At 40.6% G+C, this 25,110-nt stretch overlaps 1 protein-coding gene across 6 annotated transcripts in view; it reads right to left on the reverse strand.

Annotated features, from left to right (window-relative positions):
* Window positions 1-25,110, reverse strand: part of ppfia4 (PTPRF interacting protein alpha 4) — a 64,421-nt gene that overhangs the window by 8,936 nt on the left and 30,375 nt on the right. For 4 of the 6 annotated variants that reach the window (XR_012769484.1, XM_075460658.1, XM_075460656.1 and 1 more), the window contains exons 3-21: window positions 11,047-11,148; window positions 10,783-10,947; window positions 10,223-10,297; window positions 9,668-9,736; window positions 8,264-8,485; window positions 6,908-7,042; window positions 5,351-5,485; window positions 5,133-5,216; window positions 4,288-4,419; window positions 4,092-4,154; window positions 3,546-3,637; window positions 3,325-3,454; window positions 2,653-2,849; window positions 1,304-1,532; window positions 1,175-1,210; window positions 917-1,038; window positions 534-646; window positions 363-444; window positions 167-248 (exon numbers count right to left, since the gene is read on the reverse strand). Coding sequence is in view for 5 of the 6 variants with exons in the window: in XM_075460658.1 (XP_075316773.1) it covers window positions 167-248; window positions 363-444; window positions 534-646; window positions 917-1,038; window positions 1,175-1,210; window positions 1,304-1,532; window positions 2,653-2,849; window positions 3,325-3,454; window positions 3,546-3,637; window positions 4,092-4,154; window positions 4,288-4,419; window positions 5,133-5,216; window positions 5,351-5,485; window positions 6,908-7,042; window positions 8,264-8,485; window positions 9,668-9,736; window positions 10,223-10,297; window positions 10,783-10,947; window positions 11,047-11,148 (2,265 nt within the window). In the remaining variant the exon portion in view is untranslated. The remainder of the gene's footprint in view (window positions 1-166; window positions 249-362; window positions 445-533; window positions 647-916; window positions 1,039-1,174; window positions 1,211-1,303; window positions 1,533-2,652; window positions 2,850-3,324; window positions 3,455-3,545; window positions 3,638-4,091; window positions 4,155-4,287; window positions 4,420-5,132; window positions 5,217-5,350; window positions 5,486-6,907; window positions 7,043-8,263; window positions 8,486-9,667; window positions 9,737-10,222; window positions 10,298-10,782; window positions 10,948-11,046; window positions 11,149-25,110) is intronic. The other 2 variants (XM_075460660.1, XM_075460657.1) reach the window with 1 other exon arrangement.

Consider the following 25,110-nt stretch of genomic DNA (forward strand, 5'->3'; position numbering starts at 1 on the left):
TGTTGTTACCGTAAATGTGCAGACATTTGGGGGAGGGAGCGCAGATCAGTCTGCTGTTTGCTACTATTGTATCCCTTTTCATATTATGCCGTTGAAGAAGTAGCCTTACAAAAAGACTGCAAGACAGAGCTTGATTACATGTCTGGTTGGGAGACTGCTGGAATACCTCTAGCCATGAGACGACAGTGGGACCGTCCCACTGTGCGAATGGAAGTCCTCTTTTCCTGGCATCTTCCAGAAGCTCATGTCTGAAAAATGAGTAAAATGCAAACACAGGAGGAGTGTGAAACCAAAGATATATATATATATATATATATTTTTTTTTAAAAACACTCAAAGGTGTTCTTTTTTTTTTTTTTTACTTTTTCTTCATCCTGCGGTCCCTCTCAGCCTGCGTGCCCAGTTTTCCCAGAGTCATAGTGTCACCAATGCCCATCTCAAAGTCTAAAATACAACACAAATAAGTTAGTTCCCAGTTCAGCTACACATGATGTGGGACAGTGTGGAGATATGGTGTGCAGTCCACAGAGAACCTGTTAAAGCTGGTAGTGACTGTCCATCCCTGCTGACAGTCTGCTCCATTCGACCCTTCTCTTTCTTCCCGAACAATCGGCCAATAGATGACTTGATTCCTTTTTTCTGTTTGCTGCAACCAATTAAAGGATTACACGTTTTCTATATATAAATATATGTATTATTTATCAATTAATTTGTAGCTATCTAAAAATGTATCACTGCCAAAAACCATTCATTACAGTGCAACACAATATTATATTTCATTCAATTCCACTGTCATAGCTTTGGAACACAGAGTAAGATGTGTTGTTAAGTCTCGTACAGCAGATGCACACCTTCATCTTATCTACTTGGATACTATGTCGCACTCCGATACCTGTGTGTTTGTGTGTGTATTTACCCTCGCCCATCCTCGAGGCTGCCTGTGAATTGGGCAAAATTGGTTTCCAGCCGTAAACTGCGGGGGGAGGAGGGAGGTGATGTCTCACACTTAATAGTAGCTTTGTCCACTTCCACTGGAGACTGAAAGGGTTGAAAAAAAGCATCTCAGTTTGTTCATGAAAGAATGGTAAAGTAAAATAGTTTTTAATAATACAGTAAAATAAAAGAAAAAATGTTTAAAAAAAAGGCGATTTTTAGCTATTTTTTGTAAACTTACGGCTACTTTCCTTCTGTGTTTCCTCAGGTCGCTTGGCTACCGGAAAAAAAAAAAGAGAACACACTGTGATAAAAGAGGAAACACACTTTCGTCTTAGTACAAATTACTGCTTTCTGTGAGCTCTCTGACCAGGGTCATGATGCCTAGATGGTGGCTGTTGTTGCGCCCGTGATGTTTAGGTGTGGAGTGGCCACTGGTGGGCGGCGAGGAAGATGAGGCCAGGGACTGAGCGGTGGCGGAGGTGGGTAGGGCTCGGGGTCGAAGGGTCACATTGAGACCATCCATGCTGCCGCTGTTCACGCGAGACTCTATCTCGTCAGACCGCAGCTCTGCTGACTCTCTTTCTACTTGGATCATCCTGCGAACACGAAACATGCACGATCAAACTGAGCGCCCAGTTTGCTGTCCCTTGATTAACATATGCAGTGCAAATTGTATTTTTCTGGTACCTCAACTCGGCTTTATTTTCATTGCACGTTTTCAACACGGGTGCACCCAAAGTGCTTCACAGAGCATACACAAAAGAAAACAAACAAACAAACAAACAAACAAAACAACTTAAAAACACACATCCATGGAAATGAAAAAAAAAATAAATTAAAAGCTTAAGACTTTATATTAACATTAACAAACTTAACAAAAACAACTGACATAGAAAAATCGAAATGAACAAAACTTAAAGGAGCTCCTTGAGAAAAACAGGAAAATAGAAGTATATAGCAATAAAAATAAAAATAAAAACCCAAAACAAAAGGGTTAAAAGCATAAAAAACAAGTTCTCATCGGATTTCTTTGAAACAGATTTGATGTAAGCTTCGTTTTAAAAGCAGAGAAGACATCAGTATTCTGCACTCAGAGTCAGAGCTGGTTCCACAGTAAAAGGATATTTTAAGCTATTCTAGCCATGGGAATTCTGGTAAAACACAGGCGAACCTGGATTTCGAGAGTAAAGAGCTCTGATTGAGTGGGAACAATAAGATTTTCATTGTAAGATGGAGAGTGGCCATAGTCCATTTTAATTTCTGATACAATAAAGAAGTTCATAACAAGATCACGCTTATCTATTACCTCTTTGTCTTAAGTCTCTATATAAGCCATATTAGCCCACCTATTTCAGATAAAGTCAAACTGACATAAACCTCTGCTCTTTAATATGGAATTAGTTTCTACAGGGACGTCTGAGAATTTAAAAAAATAAAAATGAAAATAAAAATCTGTAGTAGTGCAAAGGTTTTCGCCCACTGTAATCACTGATATTGCTCCGTTTATTTTTTCCATACATACATCCATACATTCCGTTCATAATGCATAGCTTTAACAAAAAGTAGCAGCAGTACATTTTTTTGCTGTATTCACTGTCCCTTTTTGATAAGTTTAGTCTTACTGCATTCCTTCTATCTGTGTCCTGTTTCCTGTTGCTGCACTGCCCCAGTTTCCCCATGGGGATCATGTAATGTATTGCCCCTGTGATATGCCACCTTATCTCCTCATTGATAGCGTCAAGTTGCTCTTGCAGCATGAGAGCGAGAGTCTGAGCATCTGATTGACCGCTGGGGGAGAGCAGGGTCGAGCTGACGTCATCATCCATGTCTGACTCTGCCTCAATGTCGCTGCCGAGCAGGTGGCCGACGCTCCCACGCAGAGATGAGTAGTCCTGCTCAAACATCGCACACACCTGAACACATATACAAACATGAGCACAGGTGGACAAAGTCGAATATATTCTATGTTTATCTTTTCTTTTTCATAAAAACACGAGGGAAAATGCCAAAAGAATGAATTATATGGATTTACTCAGATTAAACGTATACATGTAAAAACCCAATATGACACTTGAGGAAGTGTTATGAGAAGAAATGGGTGGACAGGAAACTTACATCACACATCATGTCCAGCAGCAGGTGAGAGAGACAGGAAGACAGAGAGGTTAGTAGAGAATGGAAAGACATGGAGATTACGCACAGCCAAGCACTGACACTTACTCGCAAAGCAGACATGAACTTTATCAAAGCACTGTTAAGAGGCAGCGTGTTGTTAGAAGAGCAGTTAAATGTGATCTTGTTTGTCGGTCTGTCAGTGCTGCTTAGTGTGTGTGTGTGTATATGTCAATTGTGGGGGAAATTTGGCTTTATAAAAAAAACAGTCACCACCTTGTTTGGGTCGTCTCGCAGAGCCGACAGTCTGCCTTTCTGTGCCCGCCGGATCACAGTTGTACTGTAGTGGCCATCTTGGCCCTCCACCACAGAGAAACGGAGGTCGCTGGAGCTTCCCAAGTGAGATCTGAGATCATTTACATAGAACAGATTGCCATCAATTACAGTATATGTTATCGTGCAAATCTCTTTACCGGCATGATAAAGCATGAGTGTACCTAGGGTGGGTTCCATCTCCAAATGCCCCGCTGCGCCTTTTCAAATGGTCAATCTCATTTCTCAGTTTATCAATCTCTCCAATCAGCCGTTCCTAAAGGAGACAAGGCCATGCGTAAAAGTAGCAAAATCTAGACAACCACAGTCGTCCATAACAAGTTCTCCATCACAAGAAAACGACTTTGTAAAATGTAAGAAGATGAAGGAGCGTTTTCAGGGAGATGGTTACTTAGTTTCTAATGTCATGAAGAAATGACAGTCAGTAGGAATGGTGGATGTGAAGTTAAGTTCTGTAAGACCCTGAAGACTCTCTCTCTCCCCCCCCCCCCCCCCTTCATAGGGTTAGTAAAGTAAACCAAAGCCTCTGTTTGAGGAAGGTGTTGCAGACTCTGGAGGGGTGGTACACCGTTTTATAGTGCAGGGGCGCAGGTGTCATTGGCAGAAAATCTTTAAATAGATTTATTCTAACTTCCCTACTGATCGTGGTTCAAGAAAGAGTTTTGATCAGGAAACAATTTTTTACGGTGACTAATTTAGGTTTTACTCACCCTTGTGTGGTGGAATTCTTCCAGCTGTTTCTGGCAGTTCTCGAGGTCTTGAATAAGGGAGTTCTAGACAAAAACAACAAATTAATAAAACAACTTGCATTAAACACGACTGAAAGATACTGTGTTTTTATCGGGCTTATGAGCCGAAAACAACAGTAAGAGGGGCTGCTTAGATGAACGTGCGCGTAGGCCTTGCCTTGTCCTCCAGAGCTGCCATGCGTTCTTTCAAATGGAGCTGCAGCCGCTCATTCGACTCAGTGAGCAGACGATCCACGGTGTCAGACAAACGCTTGTTGTGTTCCTCATTCATTTTCTCCCTCTGACGAGCCTAATGAAAAGAAAGGAAGAACCAGACGAGGGAAATTACAATTTCACATTTTCTCTTCGATACAGACTGTATGTGGGTGTATTTGTGCAGCTAATCGAGCATCTCTCCATGGATTAAAGGATAAACTGTGCATTTAGCCCTAGATCACCAGCTGCACACATATAGGTCTTCTTGGCCGACAATGGATCCCACAGCAAGAATGACTTAATTACAGTCATTTATGCGATAATGAAAAAGGGTTAAACGGCTTCTCTTAAATGGGAGGCACCATGCTTAATATGTGTTCGGCTGTAATTGCATTAAAGTAAATGATCACAGACGCAGACAAATCCAAATCCATATCTGCATCCTCAGAGAGCCCTTTCTCCTAAATATAGTCATGAGATCGCAGAGTGAGGGAGAGAAATTAGCCATGCGTGAATTATTCAGAGTCTAAAGATAGCAGCCAATCAGTCTTACAACGGGAAGGGGATGCTGCAGCAAGATATCTGGATTAGGTTTAAGGTTTCAGGCAACAATACCCAAGGAAATTAGGAGCTCTTTTTAAATGCATGTTTCCTGTGTGTTAACAGGTGTTCATATAGGAATAAGAAAGCATAGAGCAAAAAGTCAAGGCATCAAGATGATGAAGAGCATCAGCCCACATATCATTGTGAGAGGCCAGAGCAACCCTGCAGGGCTGGTGTGCCACACACACATATGTGCATACACACCCTTGTTAGCTCTTGGTTCTTCTCTTCCAGTTGTGACTCCAGCTGTCTGAGCCGCTCCTCCACGTTGCCATGCCGCTCCTCGGCCTGCAGGGGGTAGCACATGCATATAGTGTCAGTAAAACCGTCTCAGAAGAGGCTGGGTTATGTATTCCTTTACCGCTGAGACATGTTTATTTTTTCCCGTATAGATTCAACAGCTGCCTGTTTGTGTGTGTCACCTTGGAGAGCGCTGCAACTCTCTGCGCCAGCTCAGCTTCCACCTCTGGCAGTGTCTCAGCCTTCCTCATGGTCTGAGCCAATCTCTGCTCTGCCATCTCCAGCATCTCCTGCAGCTGGCGCACCTTCTCCTCACTCTGACACGCACAAACACATTCAAACAGAAAGGGGGGACTTTACTGCAACCACTAGAGAGGTGTGATTACTGTAGAGTAGCGGGCGAGTGGCACGACGCGACACATGAGCAGGCATGGAGGATGTTGCTGGTGTTTCCCTTGAGGAGGTGAACTCGGATTCACCCCGAACTACACATGAACTTTTGAGCAGGACGCTTCCATTGCTCACTCTGACTTCAGCGCTCTTCAGTACTCAAGATGCCTTGTTGCAGATGGTTAAGGCATCAAATATTAAAATGTTGCAGGAGAAAAAGCGATACGAAAGCAAAATATCAGCCTGAATCCACAAGTCATATGTCACTGTTTATCATGACACATTAGCAGTGTAACACATTCAAGCCAGCCCGAACACAGCAGATTAATGAAACTACACATTCATGAATACTGATTTTCTCCCCCCAGGCTGATTTGTTACATCATGTTGATGGTTTTGTTGTTTTACAGACTATGAGGCTAAATTCATGTTGGCTAAGTGTGTGAAAAAGGTTGACATGTAATTTCTTTTTTAAACAATTAGCTATGAATAACACTTTCAACAGCTTTGGTTTCATTGCTTCGAATGATAATCACACATAATGTTAGTAAACACACAGAAATAGGGCTTTAATTTCTGTACCCAAAGGTAGAGGAAGGAAGTGCTTTGAGGTAAAGAAGTGCTCATTAACTTATAACTAAATACCATTGCTTAATTCTAAAGTTATAAAATCATCACTGACAACTTAAGTGTACAGTGAGTGTATAATTTTACCCAAATAAACTTAAGGAAGAAGCAAATAGAGGCTGAACTGAGCTTTTTTTAATCCTCCAACTCTTAAACTAAATGGCAGGATATGCTTTTTTTGTCAAGTGAGGGTTTTGAGGGTTCCTGGTTCAAATCCCTGGTTCAAATCCTTTCTGTGTGAAGTTTGCATGTTCTCCCCCTATTTGCCTAGGTTCTCGCCAGGTACTCCGGCTTCCTCCCATTGTCCAAAAACATGCACAGGTTAATTGGTGACTTTAAATTGTCCCTAGCAGTGAGTGAGTGTGACTGTGCATGGTTATTTGTCTCTGTGTTGCCCTGTGATGGACTGGCGACCTGCCCAGGGTGTACCCCGCCTCTCGCCCCCATGACAGCCGGGACAGGCTCCAGCCTCCCTGCAACCCTGAGTTGGATTAAGCCGTTATAGAAAATGGATGGAGTTTGTTAATTTAATCAGCGGAAAATAGTTAAATGCTTCTAGTTTTCATCATAATTAATCCCTTTTTTACCATTTCAGCTTATTAAATAAGCATTTAGACACGTTTTGCAGCTTTTTCAGGTAATTCCGACTGATTGGTTTTCATTAATGCGAATGCCTGCTGTCATCCTTCTAACAGAGCAGAGTGAGTGTTACTGTGTGTTACCTGTCGGTGCAGAGAGTCCTTGGTTGCCAGTTCATTCTCCAGTTTGTCATTAAGGTCGTGGATGTGTGTGGTCTCCCGCTGAGCAGCCAGATAGCGTTTCTCTAATGTTGTTATCCTCTCCTCCATATCCTCTCTCTGCAGTTGCAGAAGTAACACATTAAGATAATAATGAATAAAACCATAAAGTTAAAAAAAAAACAAAAAAAAAAAACAGACAGATTTATAAACAATCCTGCATTTACTGTTTATTCATGATCAAGTTTGCACACTTCATAGTTTGTGTCGAAAATCTTCTACTTTTCTGTTGCTAAGCCAGAAATACAGTGTGCACTTTCTTGTTTTGCTGAAAGATAGTGAATCAGTTCAAATCTAATCAAATAAGCTTAAGAAATAAAGAGCAAAAATTGCTTGCAAATGATTTTGTACCAGCTAAAAACATGGCCCATAGCAACTGAAAGATTTCAGCAAAATGATCCTCAAAAATCAAACAAATCTAAAATGCATCCCATCAAAATGCCTGAGTGATGACAGTAGACCAAGGAATAGATGATTAAGACACAAATCAGACATCAATCATATAATTCCTGAATTTTTTTCTAAATTTATTTCTTTGCTCTGTCATATCATGCCATAATCAATATTAACAAAAAAAAGAAAATCCTGAAAACACACTATTAGCTTATCACTTAGTTGAAGTTCATTGACACATATTGTATGTGGTCATCACATCACAGCCAAGTATGTATATAGTTTCTCTGCAGAAGGAAAATATATAAAAGATAGTTGTGCGAAAAAAAAGTAAGTCGCGATATAAGTCCATAACTTGTCTTGTAAAAATTTATGTCAACACATGATTGGTGTTGGCTAATTAAATGTCAGCATATCTGATTTCAGAAAACATAACGTATCATGCTTCCTTTGTTTACAGTGTTTTCTGAAAATGCGACAAAAAATAAATGAAAATTTAAACAGATAAAAAGTGTCCCTTTTACATGCAAGTCAAAGTTCTTTTTTTCTTTTCTTTGCCCTGTGAGTATGTATATTGGAAAAGGGGTTGTATTCTGTCTTTATACATTCAAGTGAGCCGTTGCAATAAGAGTTGCCAAAACAATATTTTAATTCCACAACGGGAGAGACGAAATGTGGAAAGGAAAAAAAAAAAAAAAAAAAAAAAAAAAAAAAAAGCACGCACACACTGTGTATTAGCATCTATGAAAACAAGTTAGAATATGAGAGGTCATCAACATTTTCTTGCAGATTTCTACCCGAAAACCAAAACATTTTCACGACTCACTGCTGTGGGTGTTTGATCCCAGAGCTGCAAGCATATTTGTATTTGCACCATCCTACTCTCACCTCTCTCTGCTCTCTCTGTTGTTTGATTGAAAGTTCCTCACTGCGACTCAGTTCTCGGCGGGCATTTGTGAGCTCGGCCTCAAGATCGGCCATGCGGGCGTTAAGTGTGGCAGAGTGCTCCCGGCTCTGAGCCAACTCCTTATTGGTCCGATCCAGCAGCTCCTGGAGCTCAGACACCCGGCTGCCATCATCGTGGGCGTCTATAGAGCCGTTGGGTAGTCTCTGTAATAGGGACACACAAAATTAAAAGCAACCGTACAAACTGCATAGACATGTTCTCACATACAATACACCTTAGAACTACAAATATGTAACTCTTCATGGAATGGGTGGAAGGTTTTGAGAGTTTTAGAAAATGATGAAGTTGTTGGGTGACCTAGATAAAAAAAAAAGAGATTCATGCATACAGGGCTTCCGTGTTGTTGTTTTGATGCTGTTTCCCTTCTCCTCACAGCTCAAAGTGCAATTATTTCCAGGGTCTTAATTAAACAAACCGTCAGGGACACATATTTCGACAGGAAACACAGTGGGCGACCGATGTTAGAAGGACCCCCTCTGCTCCCTCATGTCCCAATTTTGCCTGCTCATGAATACCTTCCAGAAACCACACACACAGTAATGTTGCAGAAAGGTGTCTAAATGGACTGAATCTGTGTAATGAAACACACCTGGTGAGTTGCACAGCTGTGCATTCTTCCTGATGAGCCAATTCACATTGCTTAGATTTACTCCCTGTTATTGTGGGCAGAACATTGTACAGTACAGGAAGTTCCCACACTAAAGTGTTGAGTTTTTGTGGCGTTTTGATGAAAATATCCCCTTAAAGTGCTAGCTGCATCTTTGGACAGAGCTAGGAGGGCAGCAGCTGTCATGGATAAATGTCCTGACAGAATTTTCTTGCAAAGTTCATCCTGTGACAGCTTAATTACACTCCTTCACCAAATAGACTTACTCGAGATAATTTACTCCTCATTTTTTCCACTTCACACTCTGTGACTATTCTCCAATACAGTCTGCTTGCTTTAATCCCTTCTTAATGGTAAGTTATTGATTATGTTCTTCTGATAGAGACCTCCTCAAAAATAGGTGCAGCAGTGAGAGTTGCAGTATATACCCAGATGCAAACGTGTTCTGCTGTTTAATCATGGGGGATTCTGTTACTCCTGACAGATACAGGCACATATACTGGCCTTAAACCAGGGAGGACAGAGGGCCACTCATGCTTTCCCATTATCAGAAAGGTAAAAGAGGGATTCTGCTTTCTGTAGATCCTTTACTCGCTCTATGTGTGCGTGTAGATGTGTTAATGTGTCGAGGGAAGGCAAAAAATTTGTGACTAAAATGACCAGCAACAGACTTAAAATAAAGCACAGAGCAGAAAAACAATCACACAGCCAGGAAGACCTTCCATGTAGGTTTGGATCCATCTGTTCGCTCTGAGTCACCATCCTTTCTCTGCTTCACCAAGTTCAACTGAAAAGTAGAATCAAAAGGAAAAAGAACACTTTACAAACACACATTTACCTTTTTTCTTTTCCAGTAACAGAAAAGGTACTATCATAATTTACAAATCTACATGTATGAATTATGCTCAGAAAAGTAAAGGGCTTGACCTCATTAAGGGGACTCTTCTCAATGGCAATTCCAAATGAAAAAGCCCCGACTTTAAATCCTCTATCTACTTGCTTATTTCTACTATAATTTAACCTGATGTGAATATTCAATTCAAATCCTTATCTTAAGCCCTATTCATCAAATAATATTTTTATGAGTGAATGCTTTATGTGTATGATTAGAGGGCTGAGAAGATGCTTGGCGAGTGAAGTGTACACCTCATCAGACTAGAGGCTTCAACAGATGTCTGCTGGGGCCTGAGCAGATGTTCCAGCGAGTGCAAACACTAAAGACGCACACGTGCACTCACACAAATGGTCTTGTACAAGCACAGAGTCACCTTACCTCCTGTGTGGTAGTTACTAGCTGTCCCTCGAGGGTGGCCACCCTTTCCAGAGCCACCCGAAGCCTCTCACGCACCTGACAAATGGAACAAAAGCACATGCAAGATAAGTCTTATACAGTTAACTTACAAAAACTGAACTGTGGGTTTTATTTGGACTATTATTTTTTTTTACCATTTTGCCAGTTTTATTTTTGACTTCTAACTTCCTCTGACATATAGCTAAACTGTCAACATGACGCTGCTGCAAATGCAGTCGCAGAATTTCCTCAATTTGCTGCACTTTTGCTCTCATCTACATGGAGAACTTTTTCCTCTATCGCCGAGAGACTAATGAGGTTCATTAACAACTTAACAGCACAAAAACAAGAGAATTGACTGGCTCAGAATTAATCAGTGAGAAAAGACACCAGTTCTGTCAAAGAACAAGTGTGTAGCCTCAAAATGGTGTACATGATGGAAATACCAATTACTGAAATCACCTAATGAGAACCTAGTTATCCCTCTATTCATGACTATAGTCATGGTGTGTGTGTGTGTGTGTGTGTGTGTGTGAGTTCACCTTTTCATCCAGAGCCTTGTGGTGTTCAAACAGCGACTTCAGGGCTTTGAGGACCTCCACCTCGCTGGAGACTCCAGATGGCGGAGGTGCCTGTCTCTTTACCACTGTCATCCTCAGACTGCGCTCGTGACGAGACACCAAACACTCCAGGTGCTCCAACAGCAGCTACGGCGTCACATATGAATGCATTCACGACCAACGAGAATATTCATTTAAATACTTGCAATGTCCCACCGTCATAGACGAACACTATAATACACGCACCCTGGTGTTGTTCCTTTCAGCTTTCAGCTCAGATATTTCCTCCTCTTTCTCCAGCAGCTGCTCCCGGCATATGTTCAGCTCCTTCGTCAGAGTGGCAAACTCCTGCACAGCGAACAGACACACAACACCCACACAGAGGTTAATACTGTATCACTGATCAACACATTGGGTACTACTTGTTTACAACTGATTGACTGATTGATGCATGTGGATGTAGATAGGGACGTGTGATGGCCTGAAGCACAAACACCCTGCTGATAAAGAGCATCCCAGGAGGAGCACACTGATCGTAGCTGCGTGAGCAATACTTTATCAGTGGTTGACATTAGGGAACACTTTAAAAAATGGGAAGCCCAGACTGGTCTCTTCAGACTGTTTTTTATGTGAGAGATGGTGTCTGGGAAAGGCTTTCTGTGCACCTGCGATAAGAGGGAGTCTGAGATGAAGGAAATTTCATGACAAGGTGGGGCTAAAATGGCACTGTGGTATCTGATCAGCATTTACAGGTGCCACCCTGCCTACCTCAGTGCCCACCTCTGGGTAACATCCGTCCATCAACTCTACCCGCTATAACCTTTACAGAGTTGCAGGAGGCTGAGGTCTATCCAAGCTGACATTGTGGAAGAAGTACACCCTGTGCACATTGTTAGTCTCTGATTAATATTTTGTTTCAAAAGGTATAACAATGTGGAGTCTAAAAGCTTCTGACCCACAGCCTACTTGAAGTTTTAAGTCAAAAAACGTCATGAAATGTCATTTAATTTTGGTGTAAATCGTTAGATATTAAAATTGAGAACAAATAACTTTCCTGCTGCAAGGTAAAGATGAAATAGGGTAGTTCATGTTATAGCCTACTTACTGTTAATGCTAAGCTAAACTAACAGACCTCTGACTGTTGCTTTATATTAAGTGCACAAGCAGGAGATTCATATTGATCTTCTTTTTTTAAAGTTTTGGCAAGAGAGTAAATTTGGATGTTTCACCAAATGCTGTGCTTTCATTTTAAGTAAACAAACCAAAAATATGTCTGTATATCATGCCATTGTTAGCATATTGTTAGCACATGCATATGAGAGCATAGAATAACTTCTCCTATACTCACTACCATTGAGTGAGCAATGTTTTTCTTCATATGGTTTCACTTTACTTGTCCCTTACATTATTTCAGATAGCAGCATCCACTTTTGCACCTCCACAAACACCTACATATTTCAGACCTGATGGACATTTTATGCTTTTTTTAGAAGTTGTAAAGTATAGCTTCATTAACTTTAATACTGAAGGCTCCACTGGCAGCGCCTCTCTGTGCTCTCTTTGTGTTGGTTTGTTACTCTATAAAATTTAATGGTGTGTGACCTGCTCATTTTTCATCTTGTGGTACACTATACCTTTAAATGACACCAGTCTATGGTCTTTCATAGACATACATATCAATGTAGTTGAAGCTTCTCTTTACATGACAACCTTTTTCGCTTGTACATGCAATAAGAACCAGATGCCATCCATCCAACCTGTTTATCAGTGAAAGACAGCTTTTGAAACATTTGCGCATCCTGACAATGTCAGATGTATTTTGCTGGTTTGGTATCATAATGTCTCAACACCTTGTACTGCTCAGATAAATCACAAAGGCATAAACTCTTAGAAAAATATTCTTAGATTAAATGTGCTCTTTTGCATCACTATAACTTATATCAGCCTAATGTAACGGATCTAAGCAGTCAGATCGTAGTCAAGAGGGGGTTTCTTTGTAGTGTATCTCGGCACCATGTCTAATCCACTTTCTTCTATGATTTTCTGTTATCCCCTGTACCATTGATTAGATTTGTGCAAGGTGAGACCCTGACAGTGCTCCTGTTACACCATACAACAGAGACCTAACAGTGGCAAACAGCTTTAGCTTACAGATGATTTTATGAAATATATTTATATATTTTTTCTCAGTTCAATTTGCACTGCTGCAGGGATTTTGTTTACTGTAGTTTGTGCATCTGCGTGTGCGCATACAAAAGTGCATGTGTGTGTGTGTGTGTGTGTGTGTGTGTGTGTGTGTATGTGTGTGTGTCTGTGAGAGAGAGACAGTCTGTTTGTGTGCCCGTGTTGTTTGAACGACTCTGGGTGATTTCTTGGCATTTCCTGTAAGCTTGGCTTTAGCCCAAACCAATACCCCGAGGTTCATCCTCTCTCGCTACTTGTCCCATACAAACAAACACACACACTCAGACACACCTGCTCACACTCTTTACTTTTTAAAGTCCTGTCCCCCCCTGCAGCCAGGACACTGCACTCTTCATCCCACATTCCCATGATGAACATACACATTGGGCCTAACTGAGATAAAGTTGTGAACATTCATTATCTCGATTTCACTGCAGCAAAGATGGTGAAGCATGGTGTGAACTAACTAGAACAAAATGCCAATATAGCAACACACATGACATATGGAAGCCCAAACTATGTTCGAATAGGCTAAAATATATCAGGGGTACACTGTAAATACTATCCAGTAGAATCTAACTACAAGAATCTGTGTAATGAAACACTCCTGGTTGGGTTTGGACAATAAAAGTACTTCGGTAGTACTTTTTATAATGTGACCATTGTTGTCATGGACACCACTTTTACTGGTTGCGTTGGTTACATGTAAACGCAGCATGTAACGATGAAGCTTTGTCACTTACTGATTTGGTTAATGCATTAACGTCAATGGTAAGGGTTGGAAATCAAAAACCACTTGGCTAAGGTTAGAAAACAATCGTGATTAGAGCTAAAAAAAAAAGTCATTTTTACCCTTCACAAAAAGTTGCTCTCACAGATACTCGAGGTCGAAAATTCTTTGAACGTAATTAGGGGACGTATCTGCCTGCATGAACAAAATGCAACTTAGGTACGCTTTAAGCAGGAGGATAGTCTCTTTGAAACATACTCAAGAAATTGGTTAGATTATACCAAAGAGTTATCCTGAAATTACATAACTATTTCTTAAAAAGTGATTCCTGCATCAAATTTAGTGTATTTGAGACACATTCAAACACGTGACAACTACCGCTCTGATCTTATTACTGACTTTAATTGCAAAATTAAAATATTAATGAAACATTGCATCATTCTCAATAGAGATCAGGGAAGCTGGTTCAGCGTTACCTCACAGCTCACGTGTTAATAATTCATGGCATATCTCACTGAATCCATTTGTCTGTACAAACACACGGTTGGTTGTCTGTCCACTAAACTTGTGGTGTTGTAGTGAAAAGTATGCAAAACTATGTGTGAACATCTGACTTGCTGCATGCAGCACTGCTGAAAAATATACACATTTCCTGAAAAACAGCCATAAGCAATAACATTATGCCCAGTAATGTGCATGGAAAATAACATGTCCTTTAACAAGGGGACACACCTCTACATTTTTAGAACATGCGCATATCCAGCCTGTCACACCCATGGACTCATGTTTTAAGTTTCATGTTTTAGGTCACGTTTTTGGTTCTTAGTCCATGTTTAGTTTTTAGTTTTGCCATGTTTTAGTTTCCCTTTACTTACCAGTTCATTAGTTTCACTCACTTCACCTGTGTTTTTTCCCTCAGCTGCACTCACTCTCCAATCACTCTCACTCCCTATTTAGTTTCCAGTCTCCCCTCTCAGTGTGTCGGATCTTTGCCTTCGTTTCGTGCCCTACATGTCGATTTTGCCAAGTTAAGCAAGCAAGCAAGCAAGCAAGCAAGCAAGCAAGCAAGCAAGCAAGCAAGCAAGCAAGCAAGCAAGCAAGCAAGCAAGCAAGCAACCTTTGTTTATTTTGTCACGTTTTGTTTTTTGAATCCAGCCAAGCCGCGCTTTTTGTTATTTTTGTAAATAAATTCAGTTTTCCTTTCAAAAAAAGTCTGCATCCGAGTCCTCCATCCTCACCCACTTTGACACAACCCAACCAAAACTCTATTGTAAGCTGTTATAATGTTCTCTGAGTGAAAATGTTATGCTGAATTGTGCCTGCACACGCCACATGGAAGCCACAGACTTTGCTATGAGTTCCTCACCAGTCACTGGCAAAACTACTGTATATAAAGGTTATGCGATTGCATTTAGTACAGAAATGTGTAGAACCAAGTAGGAACACTCCCACAGCACGACAGAAACTAAGAAATATAAAGAAGCAAAAAAAGGAGTGAGTCTTGCTAGCTGATTCTAAAGGATGTATTTGCCTTGGTGCAGATGGCCATGTTCCCTAACTCTGTACTCACCAGTGCCATGTACTCCCACTAAATATGATTTTATCTGAGGTGGTGCTCCCATAACAGATTTAGTCACAGGTATTGTTGCTGGTCACTTTTGAAGTTGTATTTTTTTTTTTCCCCACAAGCTGCTGAAGTTGCCTGATGTTAGTAGGATGATAACAGTGAGACTTTGGCCTCTGTAAGCTAACATGCTTTCATATGTGTGTGAAAATGATCAAATAAAGTAGGTTATGCATGAGATGCTCAGATGGCTGTGCTGCCCATGTTCCAGTATCACAATATAACACTATGTACTGTGTAAGGAGAAACCAGAGGAGGTCATGATTAAAGGGAAAAATGAACGTAAACAGCTCATTTTGGGATTGAGAACTAGTTCAAAGTCCAAATGGTGAATGGTAAAGATGAACTTGTTCAGTATCAATCTAAGTGGACTGAAATTTGAACTTGTTCTTGTGAAGTGTGAACTTGCAAAACACTGATCACCACACACCCACACATAATTCCACACAAATGTACACACACAGCAATGTGGAAGAAATCTTTAGCGATCATCATCAAATTAATGGCGAAGGAAGAAATAGTTTAAACTTCTTCCTTTCTCCATTTTGTTCCTGGTTTGCATCCTTGACATCTCTTCAAACAGAACAGGGATGTGCACTGATGCACACTAATCAAACTGAGCCATTGAGAGTGATTGTCTAAATAATAGAATTCAGATAAGAAAAAACTACCACACACAAAACACACACATCCATCATCCATCGTTTCTATAGACACTGCCTTTCTTATTCCAAACGGAAAGAGTGTGGAGAAGCAAGGAAAGAAGCAACTGGAGGAAAGGGGAAAATGGGTCAGCTTGTTCATTTTATTTCCCCTTATTCCACAGGGGTGCATCAATAGACAGGAGCTCAGCTAAAATCCACCAACAGATGTTAAAGCTCACTGTCTCTTTCAATCATGGCAAAAAGGCTCAACAGGCTGCCTCTCGTTCTTTAGTTCATCTCTTCATTCACTTATCCATCTGCTTAGTGTGAGCTGTCTCCATCTTCAGTCAAAAAACAACAGTGAAAATACTAATGGGAGAAACACAATGACAAGCAAATAAAAATAGATAACGACATGAATAAACAAGTTGAGTTTTTTTAAAAACTAGGAGACAAGTGCTATGCATTAAATATAACACAACGCTGTCTAGAAGAAAAGACAATCCTGTTTGATTTCTCACGAGGGCCTGTCCAGTGCCTTTCCTCTGACAGCATCTTCGACATTTGCTTTTCTTCTTTTTTTTTTTATCACACTGATCTCACAACATAACCCAAAGCCCATAAAAAAAATCCCAGGATGGTTTTTCAACAGTCAGACACAGATGTGGCTCACTGACAACAATCTCGACATCTGTCAGAGAGTAAATCATATAGAGCGGAGAGCAGGGTCTGTGCGTCTGGAGGAAGACGACTGCCTTCAGTGCGAGATAGCGAGTGGTTACCAAGCACTGCTGAGCCCACACATTGTAAAGGGATTTCTCCCCTCTCCTTCCTTAAGCAGTTTGGGATTAAAAGATGAAAAAAAAAATGCTGTGTGCGGGCGCGTGTGTCTGCAGATAGAGAGAGAGAAAAAGAGAGATAGGCGTACAGAAAATAAAAAATTCACTTTCCGTCTCTTTCACACACATACGCACAATTCAGAAAATATAAAGGCTTATCTTATTTTCTCTGTAATTGTGCATGCGTGTGTGTGTTCTAATATTTTCTTTAATTACAAGGTTAAAAAACAAGGAGCCCACTTTACTTGTGGGGTCCAATGTGTTTTGTGGGCCCAACCTGTTTAAAGTCATTTTTGAGGGTAAAAACTTGGTTTTATGGTCTGACGGATCAGTTTTCAGCTTTCCAGTTATTTCCTGTTTATTTTACAGCAGCTGTGGCCGAGAGAACTGACTGTGAGTTCTGAGGACATATAGCTTGACAGATATTTCCCCTTCACTCCTCAGTCACCTGCAACTTACTTTTTACTCCCTTTAGTTGAGAGGGAGCTAAAGGGATGCCTTTCTATTACTCAGCAGAGTGGAACAGCTGAGCTGGGAAGCTTTTATGTTTAGGGAGGTCCTAGAAGCTCAAGCAAGTGGGAGTCAGAACTTGGAGGTGGCAACAGTGGATCGTCAGGTGACGGCAGCTGAGAAACTCTGCGGATTCCCTGGTTGAGCATACGGACTAGTGCAGTGCCGGCGCTGCAGGAAAAAGAGGCGCAGGATCTATGGCACCTGCTCACCAGTCACGAGAAGAGGCCCCGAGTCCCTTGCTACAGTCGTTGCTGTGGAGCAGTGTTGTGAGGAAAGGGCTATGCAAGCCCCAGAAGCCCCAAAGCACAGCCGTGCAGCCCAATATTAGTGCTTTTGCGGGCTCTTTTTTAACAAAAGCCGTACGAGACGACAACATTCTAGTGGTCAACCTGTAGCTCTACAGGAGAGCAGCAGCCAGACAGCTGCCTGAGACAAGCTAAAACATATGAATGTCAATATTGTCTCATATATTGCACAAAGAGTACCTGTTGGGCACAGTGAAGCAGATGAATCACGCTACTTAGTTATGGATATTCTTGGTGACTTGTGAAATAATGTGTGTTCGGGACTGTTTTTTTTTTTTTTTTACCTTAGCAGGCCATAAAGAATTGTATGAAACAGGTGAATCTGCCACTGGTTTTAGCACTAGTTTGTGTCAGACTACCTGGTAGAGTTGCCGTACTATGGCATAAAAAGTACGGTTAACATTGTCAGACTGAATGTTGACTGGGCTATAGGAATTGCGCTTAGTTGCAGTTGAGATAAAGAGTTAAGAGTAGAGTAGAGAATATGTACATGCTCCTTGAGTTCCCAGAATGAAGACAAATATCTCAACAGGTTGGTTTGTGTGAGGTCTTTTATCCAGGAAAATACCCCACTTGCTTATTTATTGTGGAAGATATGAATGCAGACGTTTCTGATGGTAGCTCTTTATCACTAAATGTTGTTTTTTCCTCTGGTCATGGTTTGGCTGTCAAAATGTTTTTTTAAAGTGGTAAGAACCACTCTTACATTAGAAAAGAGGGGCACAAGCATCATAGCTAGATTATTGCGTCTGCACATGCCTCCTCAGAGTCTATGAAGATTGAATATGAACGAGCTACTAATGATCATATGCCTTTATATTTATTTGTAGATTTGGGCAATTTACCTACTCCTTTGTCTGTGGACAACGACATGCGTGCAGGAAAAAAAGTCTGGTCTTACTTAACTGAGGAGGATTTTGAAACATACTATTCTCAGTCTGACACCTTGCTGAGTAATACCAAAGGGGTTACCAAAAGACTCAGCTGCACGCTGTGATATTAACTGTAAGAACCCTCAGCATGGTTTTGAGTGATGCTCCGTGAATGAAAACGTTGGGGAGTCGCATCTTGTCTCCAGCAGGCCCCTGTATAAACCTAATTTGTACAAAGCAAAACCAAGCTGGAATAAATTTGTTGAGGAGCTTCATGCTGAGGCTACAAGGGCAATTAAAACTAGGGCTGAGTCAGACAGACATAAACACTGTCTCCTGTTTGAATATAAGAAACGAGCAAATACTAATTCTAAATATGCCCTGCATTTTATTAAGAGGAATGAAAATACAATGAAGTCATATTTACTCGCTAATAAAATGCAAAACAATTCCTCAAATGATTTCTGGAAAGAGATCAAAAGAATAATAATAAAACATCCTTGCCAGTATATATTGACAGTGTAAGTAGTTCTGGGGAAATTACTGAGTTGGAGCAGAAACATTATTTTGAGCAGCTTAGCTGCGTTAAAAGTACCTCATTTGCAGTAGACGCACTGATAATAATGAAGATGTGACGGTTTCCTAAAAAGAAGTCAATATTACAGTCAGGATGCTAAAAGACAAGAAGGCATGTGATATGGATAAAATATCAGAAGATCATTTAAATTTGTAAGAGGAAAAACTGTCTTTTCCTTTGACTGGGTTTTTAGTTAATGGTATTTTGCCTGATTTATTCTGTCTGAGGTGGTAGTCACTATCAATAAAGACAAAGCTGGCAAAATTGATAGTAGAATTATCGACCTATTGCTTTAGCCAGTATTTCATCCAAAGCCTTGGAGAAGACAATACTGAAAATGCTCGAACAGTTGATGCTAATTTCTAAAATAAAATAAATATATAATTGTTTTAAACTTGAACATGGCACAGGCATTTGTTCCTTTGCTTTAAAGGAGATTTTAGATTTGTATAACAGGCATAATTTCACATTTTATTTTGCCTTATTGGTGTTTCTAAGACAGATGTTTCTCTGTTCTATTTTAACAGAGATTTGTTCCCAAATCTCTTGTGAGAATTCTGTCTTTTTGCTACGCTCATCAGTCAGTGTGTGTAAAGTCAGGCAACTCTGTGTCTGCTCCATTCACCGTCTGCAATGGATCAAGGCAGGGGAGTATTTTGTCTCCTTTTTCTTTTTCACGTCTATAAGGATGATTTACCTAAGCTGCTAAATAGCTGTGGAACAAGTTGCATGGCTGGTAAAGCCATCATCAACCAACTGATGTGTCCTTATCGTGCTGGCCTTCAATTACTGAAGGTTTGCTCCCAATATGGCTGAGACTGTGACAAGAATTACAATGCAAAGAAGGGCAAAAATATGATTATAGGGAGGATCGTAAACTGTCACTGCCTGACTTCTCTGACTGATGATAGGGACATATGAAGACAATGGGCCTCATGCAAGAACATTTTCGTATTTTTATTCTAAATTTCTCTCACTTTTTTCGTATGGTCTCGTACGAACACGCCACGTCAGATTCAACAAGCGCTCTTAACTTCGGAAAAAGTGTGTAAACGACCTGCGTAAATGATGAATTATGCAATTATGATTGGCAGTCCAGCCACGGCATGAAAGTCCCTTTTAATTTGTACTTGTTGGACAGCGGTGTAGGGGAATCTGATGTACCATGGGTGATAAACTGATGAGAGTTTTGATGACCAAGGGGAGCGCACAGAGAACTGGGACACCCCCGATCTGTCTCCAATCTCCCTCTGAAAGGTTCAAGTGGCCAAAAATCCAAGGGTGGTGAGGACCTGGACGTGTGGTGGAATTGGGTTTGATTGGCGTGTTTTTCTCTGGAGTTGTGGCTCTAGCAAGCTGCTTATTCGTAGCAGCATAGTCCTTGGGAATCTTAATCGCGATGTCAGCCATTCGTCTGTCTCCATACGGTCTCTTCCAAGAGCCTGACGCACTAAGGCATCCAAAAGTAGCAAGACAGCCGCTGCGCTTCCCGTTACAGATTCAAATGAACCTTCAATTAGTGCACAATTTAAGTCAAACAGAATAATGTCAGCATAATTATGAGGTATAATGTGTATTTATTTATGTTTTCTTCAAAGTAATTAAATATACAATCCATTAGTCAAGCAAACTTGATTGGAATAACAGCGGACTATTTTACGAAACTCCTACGACAGGTCTGGATCACTCGTATATCTGTTCGTATCTGAAAGAAAACGTAAAATATGAAAAGATTGGTGAATGCGCAAATTCTCTTAAATCACTTGTACGGACGATTTAAGAACAAATCTGTGCGTACGAATGGTTCTTGCACGAGGCCCATTGTCATATAATGTTTGCACAAGCCTCTATGCTGATATGTAAGTTTAGGATGTGCTCAGGACTAGTGAAGACTCATAATTTCCAAATTATTTTACAAAGTAATAGTTTGATTTAATATTGTACTTAATCTATGAAGGAAGACTGCTCTGTGAATCAAAGATTCAGAATCAGACATTCATTATACTGTATGGTTTCAACAATTGTGATTTGTTTGTATTATCTCTGTTCTCATCTCCTCTCTTTTCCTCATGTCCCTTTTCTCAGATTAGAATCTGAGAAGAAAACATTAGAATATCCACCTAATAGCAGCTTGTAATGTAATTTACATTAATGCAGAGTAATTAGTGCAAGTACTGTGGTAATCTGAGTTTTATATTGGCATTGATATTACTGTAAAGTGTTCAGTGGGAAAACTTGTCCAACTGTGATAATTTATACGTTAATGCTGATACAAATGACCTTCCCCCTCCGGCACTGACCTACACTGATAAAGGAAACAGAAAGAGTAGATTGAATCACACCCAAGAGGTTGAGAACAGTATTTAATTTAAGCCCTACAAAATCTAAATAAAAGTAAATAATATCCTATAGAGTGCAGAAAATGTAGAACATATCCACAGTTGGTGCGGGTTCTCCTTTAAATGAGTCTGGCATGTTGTACTGGCATATTATCACATCTGCCCAAAGTGGACAAACCCAACACCGGCTCCAGTAACGGCTTTCGGGGGGTTTCATAGCAGCCACGCTAGTTTTTCCTACGCTCATGGAAGGGGAGGGTAAGTCCGGAGGTGCTGAGTTTCTGCACACTCCTCTTCTGAGAACAAGTTTGCTCATCAGATGATTTTATTTTTATCTCCTGGTCTCACGACTTCTTCGTCAGAGCAGTTTAGGCGATCTCAAGTCTCATTGGATGGCAAACTCTAATACTTAAAACAATGTTAAGAAAACAACTACGGTACTAATCGTGATACATCTTGTATTTCAGTGCTCTTTTAATGTTTTTCTTTTAAACGTACCTTTTAGAAAAAAATTTTTCTCTGTACTGAAACCCAACAGTCTGCTGTTTTTTGAGAACAATATTTATTTTCTCATTTAAAAACTCTCCATTTCACCTGCTTACAGTTTCTTTGACAACTTCCCGCTTTGGCTTCACAAACAGTACAACTCTCAGGAAGCTCACATCGCTTCTCTGCAGCTTGTTGGCAGAATTGGACTGACTAACTGAAACAGATATCCGCAAAGGATTAAAAAAGAAAAAGCCTGGAAGACGTTGAATGATGCAGATTTAATCGATTATATCTTTAAAATAACTTATAAAGTAGGCAACAGTACTTTGGAAATATGTGAGCATAGATTAACATGAGTGGAGAATGAAGCCACATTAAATCTAAATGGATGCCTGCCAGAGCCTGTGAGCACTGAGGCCAAGCAGGGCCTCTGTGAGCATCTGCTGGTGGGAGGAAAGGAAAAGAAGTAAATATGTGACAAAGCAAGAAAGGACAGAGACACAGAAACTGCAAGCATGGTTATCAACTCATTAACACAAGATTCTTGGGAAAAGGTTGTATTATCTGGTATCATTTGTACTAATGATAATGGGTGAGTCAGTTCAACAAAAAGCTCATTTTTCATTTCTTTATATTTAGGTTCCAAGGAGCCAGGCTTTTGAAGTATCTTTTTAAGTGGTCTCAAGCAATAATTCTTCAGACTTTCTCAAGATCCTTTGAAGTTTTAATTTGGACGCTGGCTGCTTTATCACTCATTTTCTGTCCAGTCCTTGCACCTGACCACTTTCAGAGGAATGCTTTATGTTTGAGTCACTTAACTATGACTATCATTTAAGCATAAAAAAGGAGCCTAACTCAAAGTATGAAACAATCTTGCGTCTACACAGTAAACAATTTAGCAAAGAAACGGTCCTAAATTGTATTTTTAGGCACTTACTGGCAGCCTGTCGCAAATTTCTTTGCTTGCATCTATAAAGATGTCGAAAATAATGCAGACAGTGTGTGGGGATTTAACACGCGTGGACAAGCTTTTTATCCAGTTTCAGTTGATCCATGTAGTGTTTGCTGAAGCCTGATAAGAAATTATCTCTGTGGAAGGGTGGCTGTCAAGAAGCCATTCTTAGAGAAGGTAAACAGGTAGAAAAGGCTGAGGTATCCCCAAAACACAAGAGCCAGACTGAAAATCAGTGGCAACAGGTATTATGGGGGGATGAATCCTCTTCAGAACCCAGAGTTCAGGCTTACTGAAGCAAAGCAATGTAGGAACATCTTGACAGAGAGAGAGAGAGAGAGACAGAAAAGGCAGCCGACATCCAAAGAAGAGCTTTGGAATGTCCTTCAGCAAACCAGAGAAGAAGAGAGGCTGGAAAACTATTCATTAAGATTACAATAAAGAAAAATGATAGAGGGTGTGCCTAAGAGAGTTCAGCCTGTGATGAAGAATGAATTAAAAATAAATATTGACTTTCAACCAACCAATAGAAACCCTGTTTTGCCTTGTACACTCATTCAATCTCATTTATGTTTTCACTTTTATAAAGGAAGGGTTTACTCAAAACTTTTGCACAGTACTGTATTTTGTAAGAAGACCAACAAATGTAGAAATAAGATGTTTAGGGTATAAAAATCATTTTAAACCACAGAGACGTTTGCTGTTTAAAATGCAGAGAAGAACAAGCTACACAACACCCGAGATTATATGCAATAATTGAACTCTTGTGGCTCAAGCACAAAGAAAATACACAAAATAAGTCTAATCTCAGTAATTCACGGTCAAACCAAAGGTGGACTCAGTGTCAGGACGTGAAGCGCGAGTGAGTCCCTGCAGAGATTCAGATATCACATCTCTGTAACTCTTCACCACTTTAGAGAGCGAATGAGGTGGCGACAGCAGAGAGGTGGACTCAACCTTCCTCTGACGAGCCTTAATCAACACGCACAAGAACTGTGATACACACACACACACAGACACACCACCACCACTACAACACCTTGCCTGGGTGATGGCCCTAAGTAGGCAGAGAGTAATCTGTTGCCATGACGCCACCCCTCACACTGCTGCAGATGCCATGGCAACGGTTCATTAGGAAAGTGTTTGAGCAGCCAGAAAAAGTTTGCATGAACATTTCATCAGATGAGTGCAGATGTGCTCGGTTGCACATCCATGTGGGTGAGCACACTGAAACACAAACACGCACAAAGCTGCTGCTTCCCTTCGGGGAGGCGGCGTGACAGCTCCTGAGATCGTGCAGAGAGGCAGCTGACTGACTGCAGCACCTGATAGATCCACAGATCTGATGTTCTGGGAGAAACGAGTGAAAACTTTTCCTGAAGTTTCTTCACAGAATGCAGCACAGAAAGATATCAGAAAAACAACACATTCCTTTTTTAGATTACTTGTTGGATGGGACCAATTCCGTAAGCTTGAGTTAATCGGTTCAAATAAAGCATATAAGGGATAATGCCAGGAAACTCTGGCATTTCAGGCTCAAGTGCAAATCAGCAAATGTGCTCAGAGTTAATGATTAAGAGAGATTTCTTTGTTAGATCAAAAGCACAAGTTGATCTAAAAGAGATTCAACCTCTTTTGAAACCCAGGATCCACATATGCAGCGATATAAAGTTGCACAGCTCCTTCTGTCTCTTACTCCTATGGTTTGGCACTCAAACAGGTGCCACATTCATATAAGTTTTCCGACTTTCCATCTACTAAGTGCCAACTGTAGGCCTGAACCCAGAATAGAATTTTCTTCATCAAAGCCAAACAAAACCAGAAAAAAAGGACAAAGAAAGTGAGGAAGCACAAGGGGGGAATACTTCCTCTGTTTGGATGAAAGGAGAAGCACAAAAGAGATTCCGCTGCGCATCAGTAGAGTCTGTCTCACCCATGTGTGCCGTAATAAGAGGCATGGAAAGTCAACCATGCTCGGCAGTCACAGAAAAAGAGAGCATTCTAAATGAGTGTATGACCAAATTTTATCTCCATTATTGTCTTGAACAATGGGAGATTAAAACCTGTGTCTAACCTCATCAACAAACAAAAAAGCCTCATTAGAGGGGATGTGCTCACATTTCTAAACAGATATGCAATTTGCATCTCTGCAAAGTATTAATCATTTGTTGCAGCTTGATTGAGGAACAGCGGTGAAAAGGAAAGAGGAGGAGGAGGAGGTGGAGAGAAAGTCATATGTCAG

The sequence above is a fragment of the Odontesthes bonariensis genome, chromosome 3, assembly GCF_027942865.1.
Source record: "Odontesthes bonariensis isolate fOdoBon6 chromosome 3, fOdoBon6.hap1, whole genome shotgun sequence".
In the NCBI taxonomy this organism is placed as follows: domain Eukaryota; kingdom Metazoa; phylum Chordata; class Actinopteri; order Atheriniformes; family Atherinopsidae; genus Odontesthes; species Odontesthes bonariensis.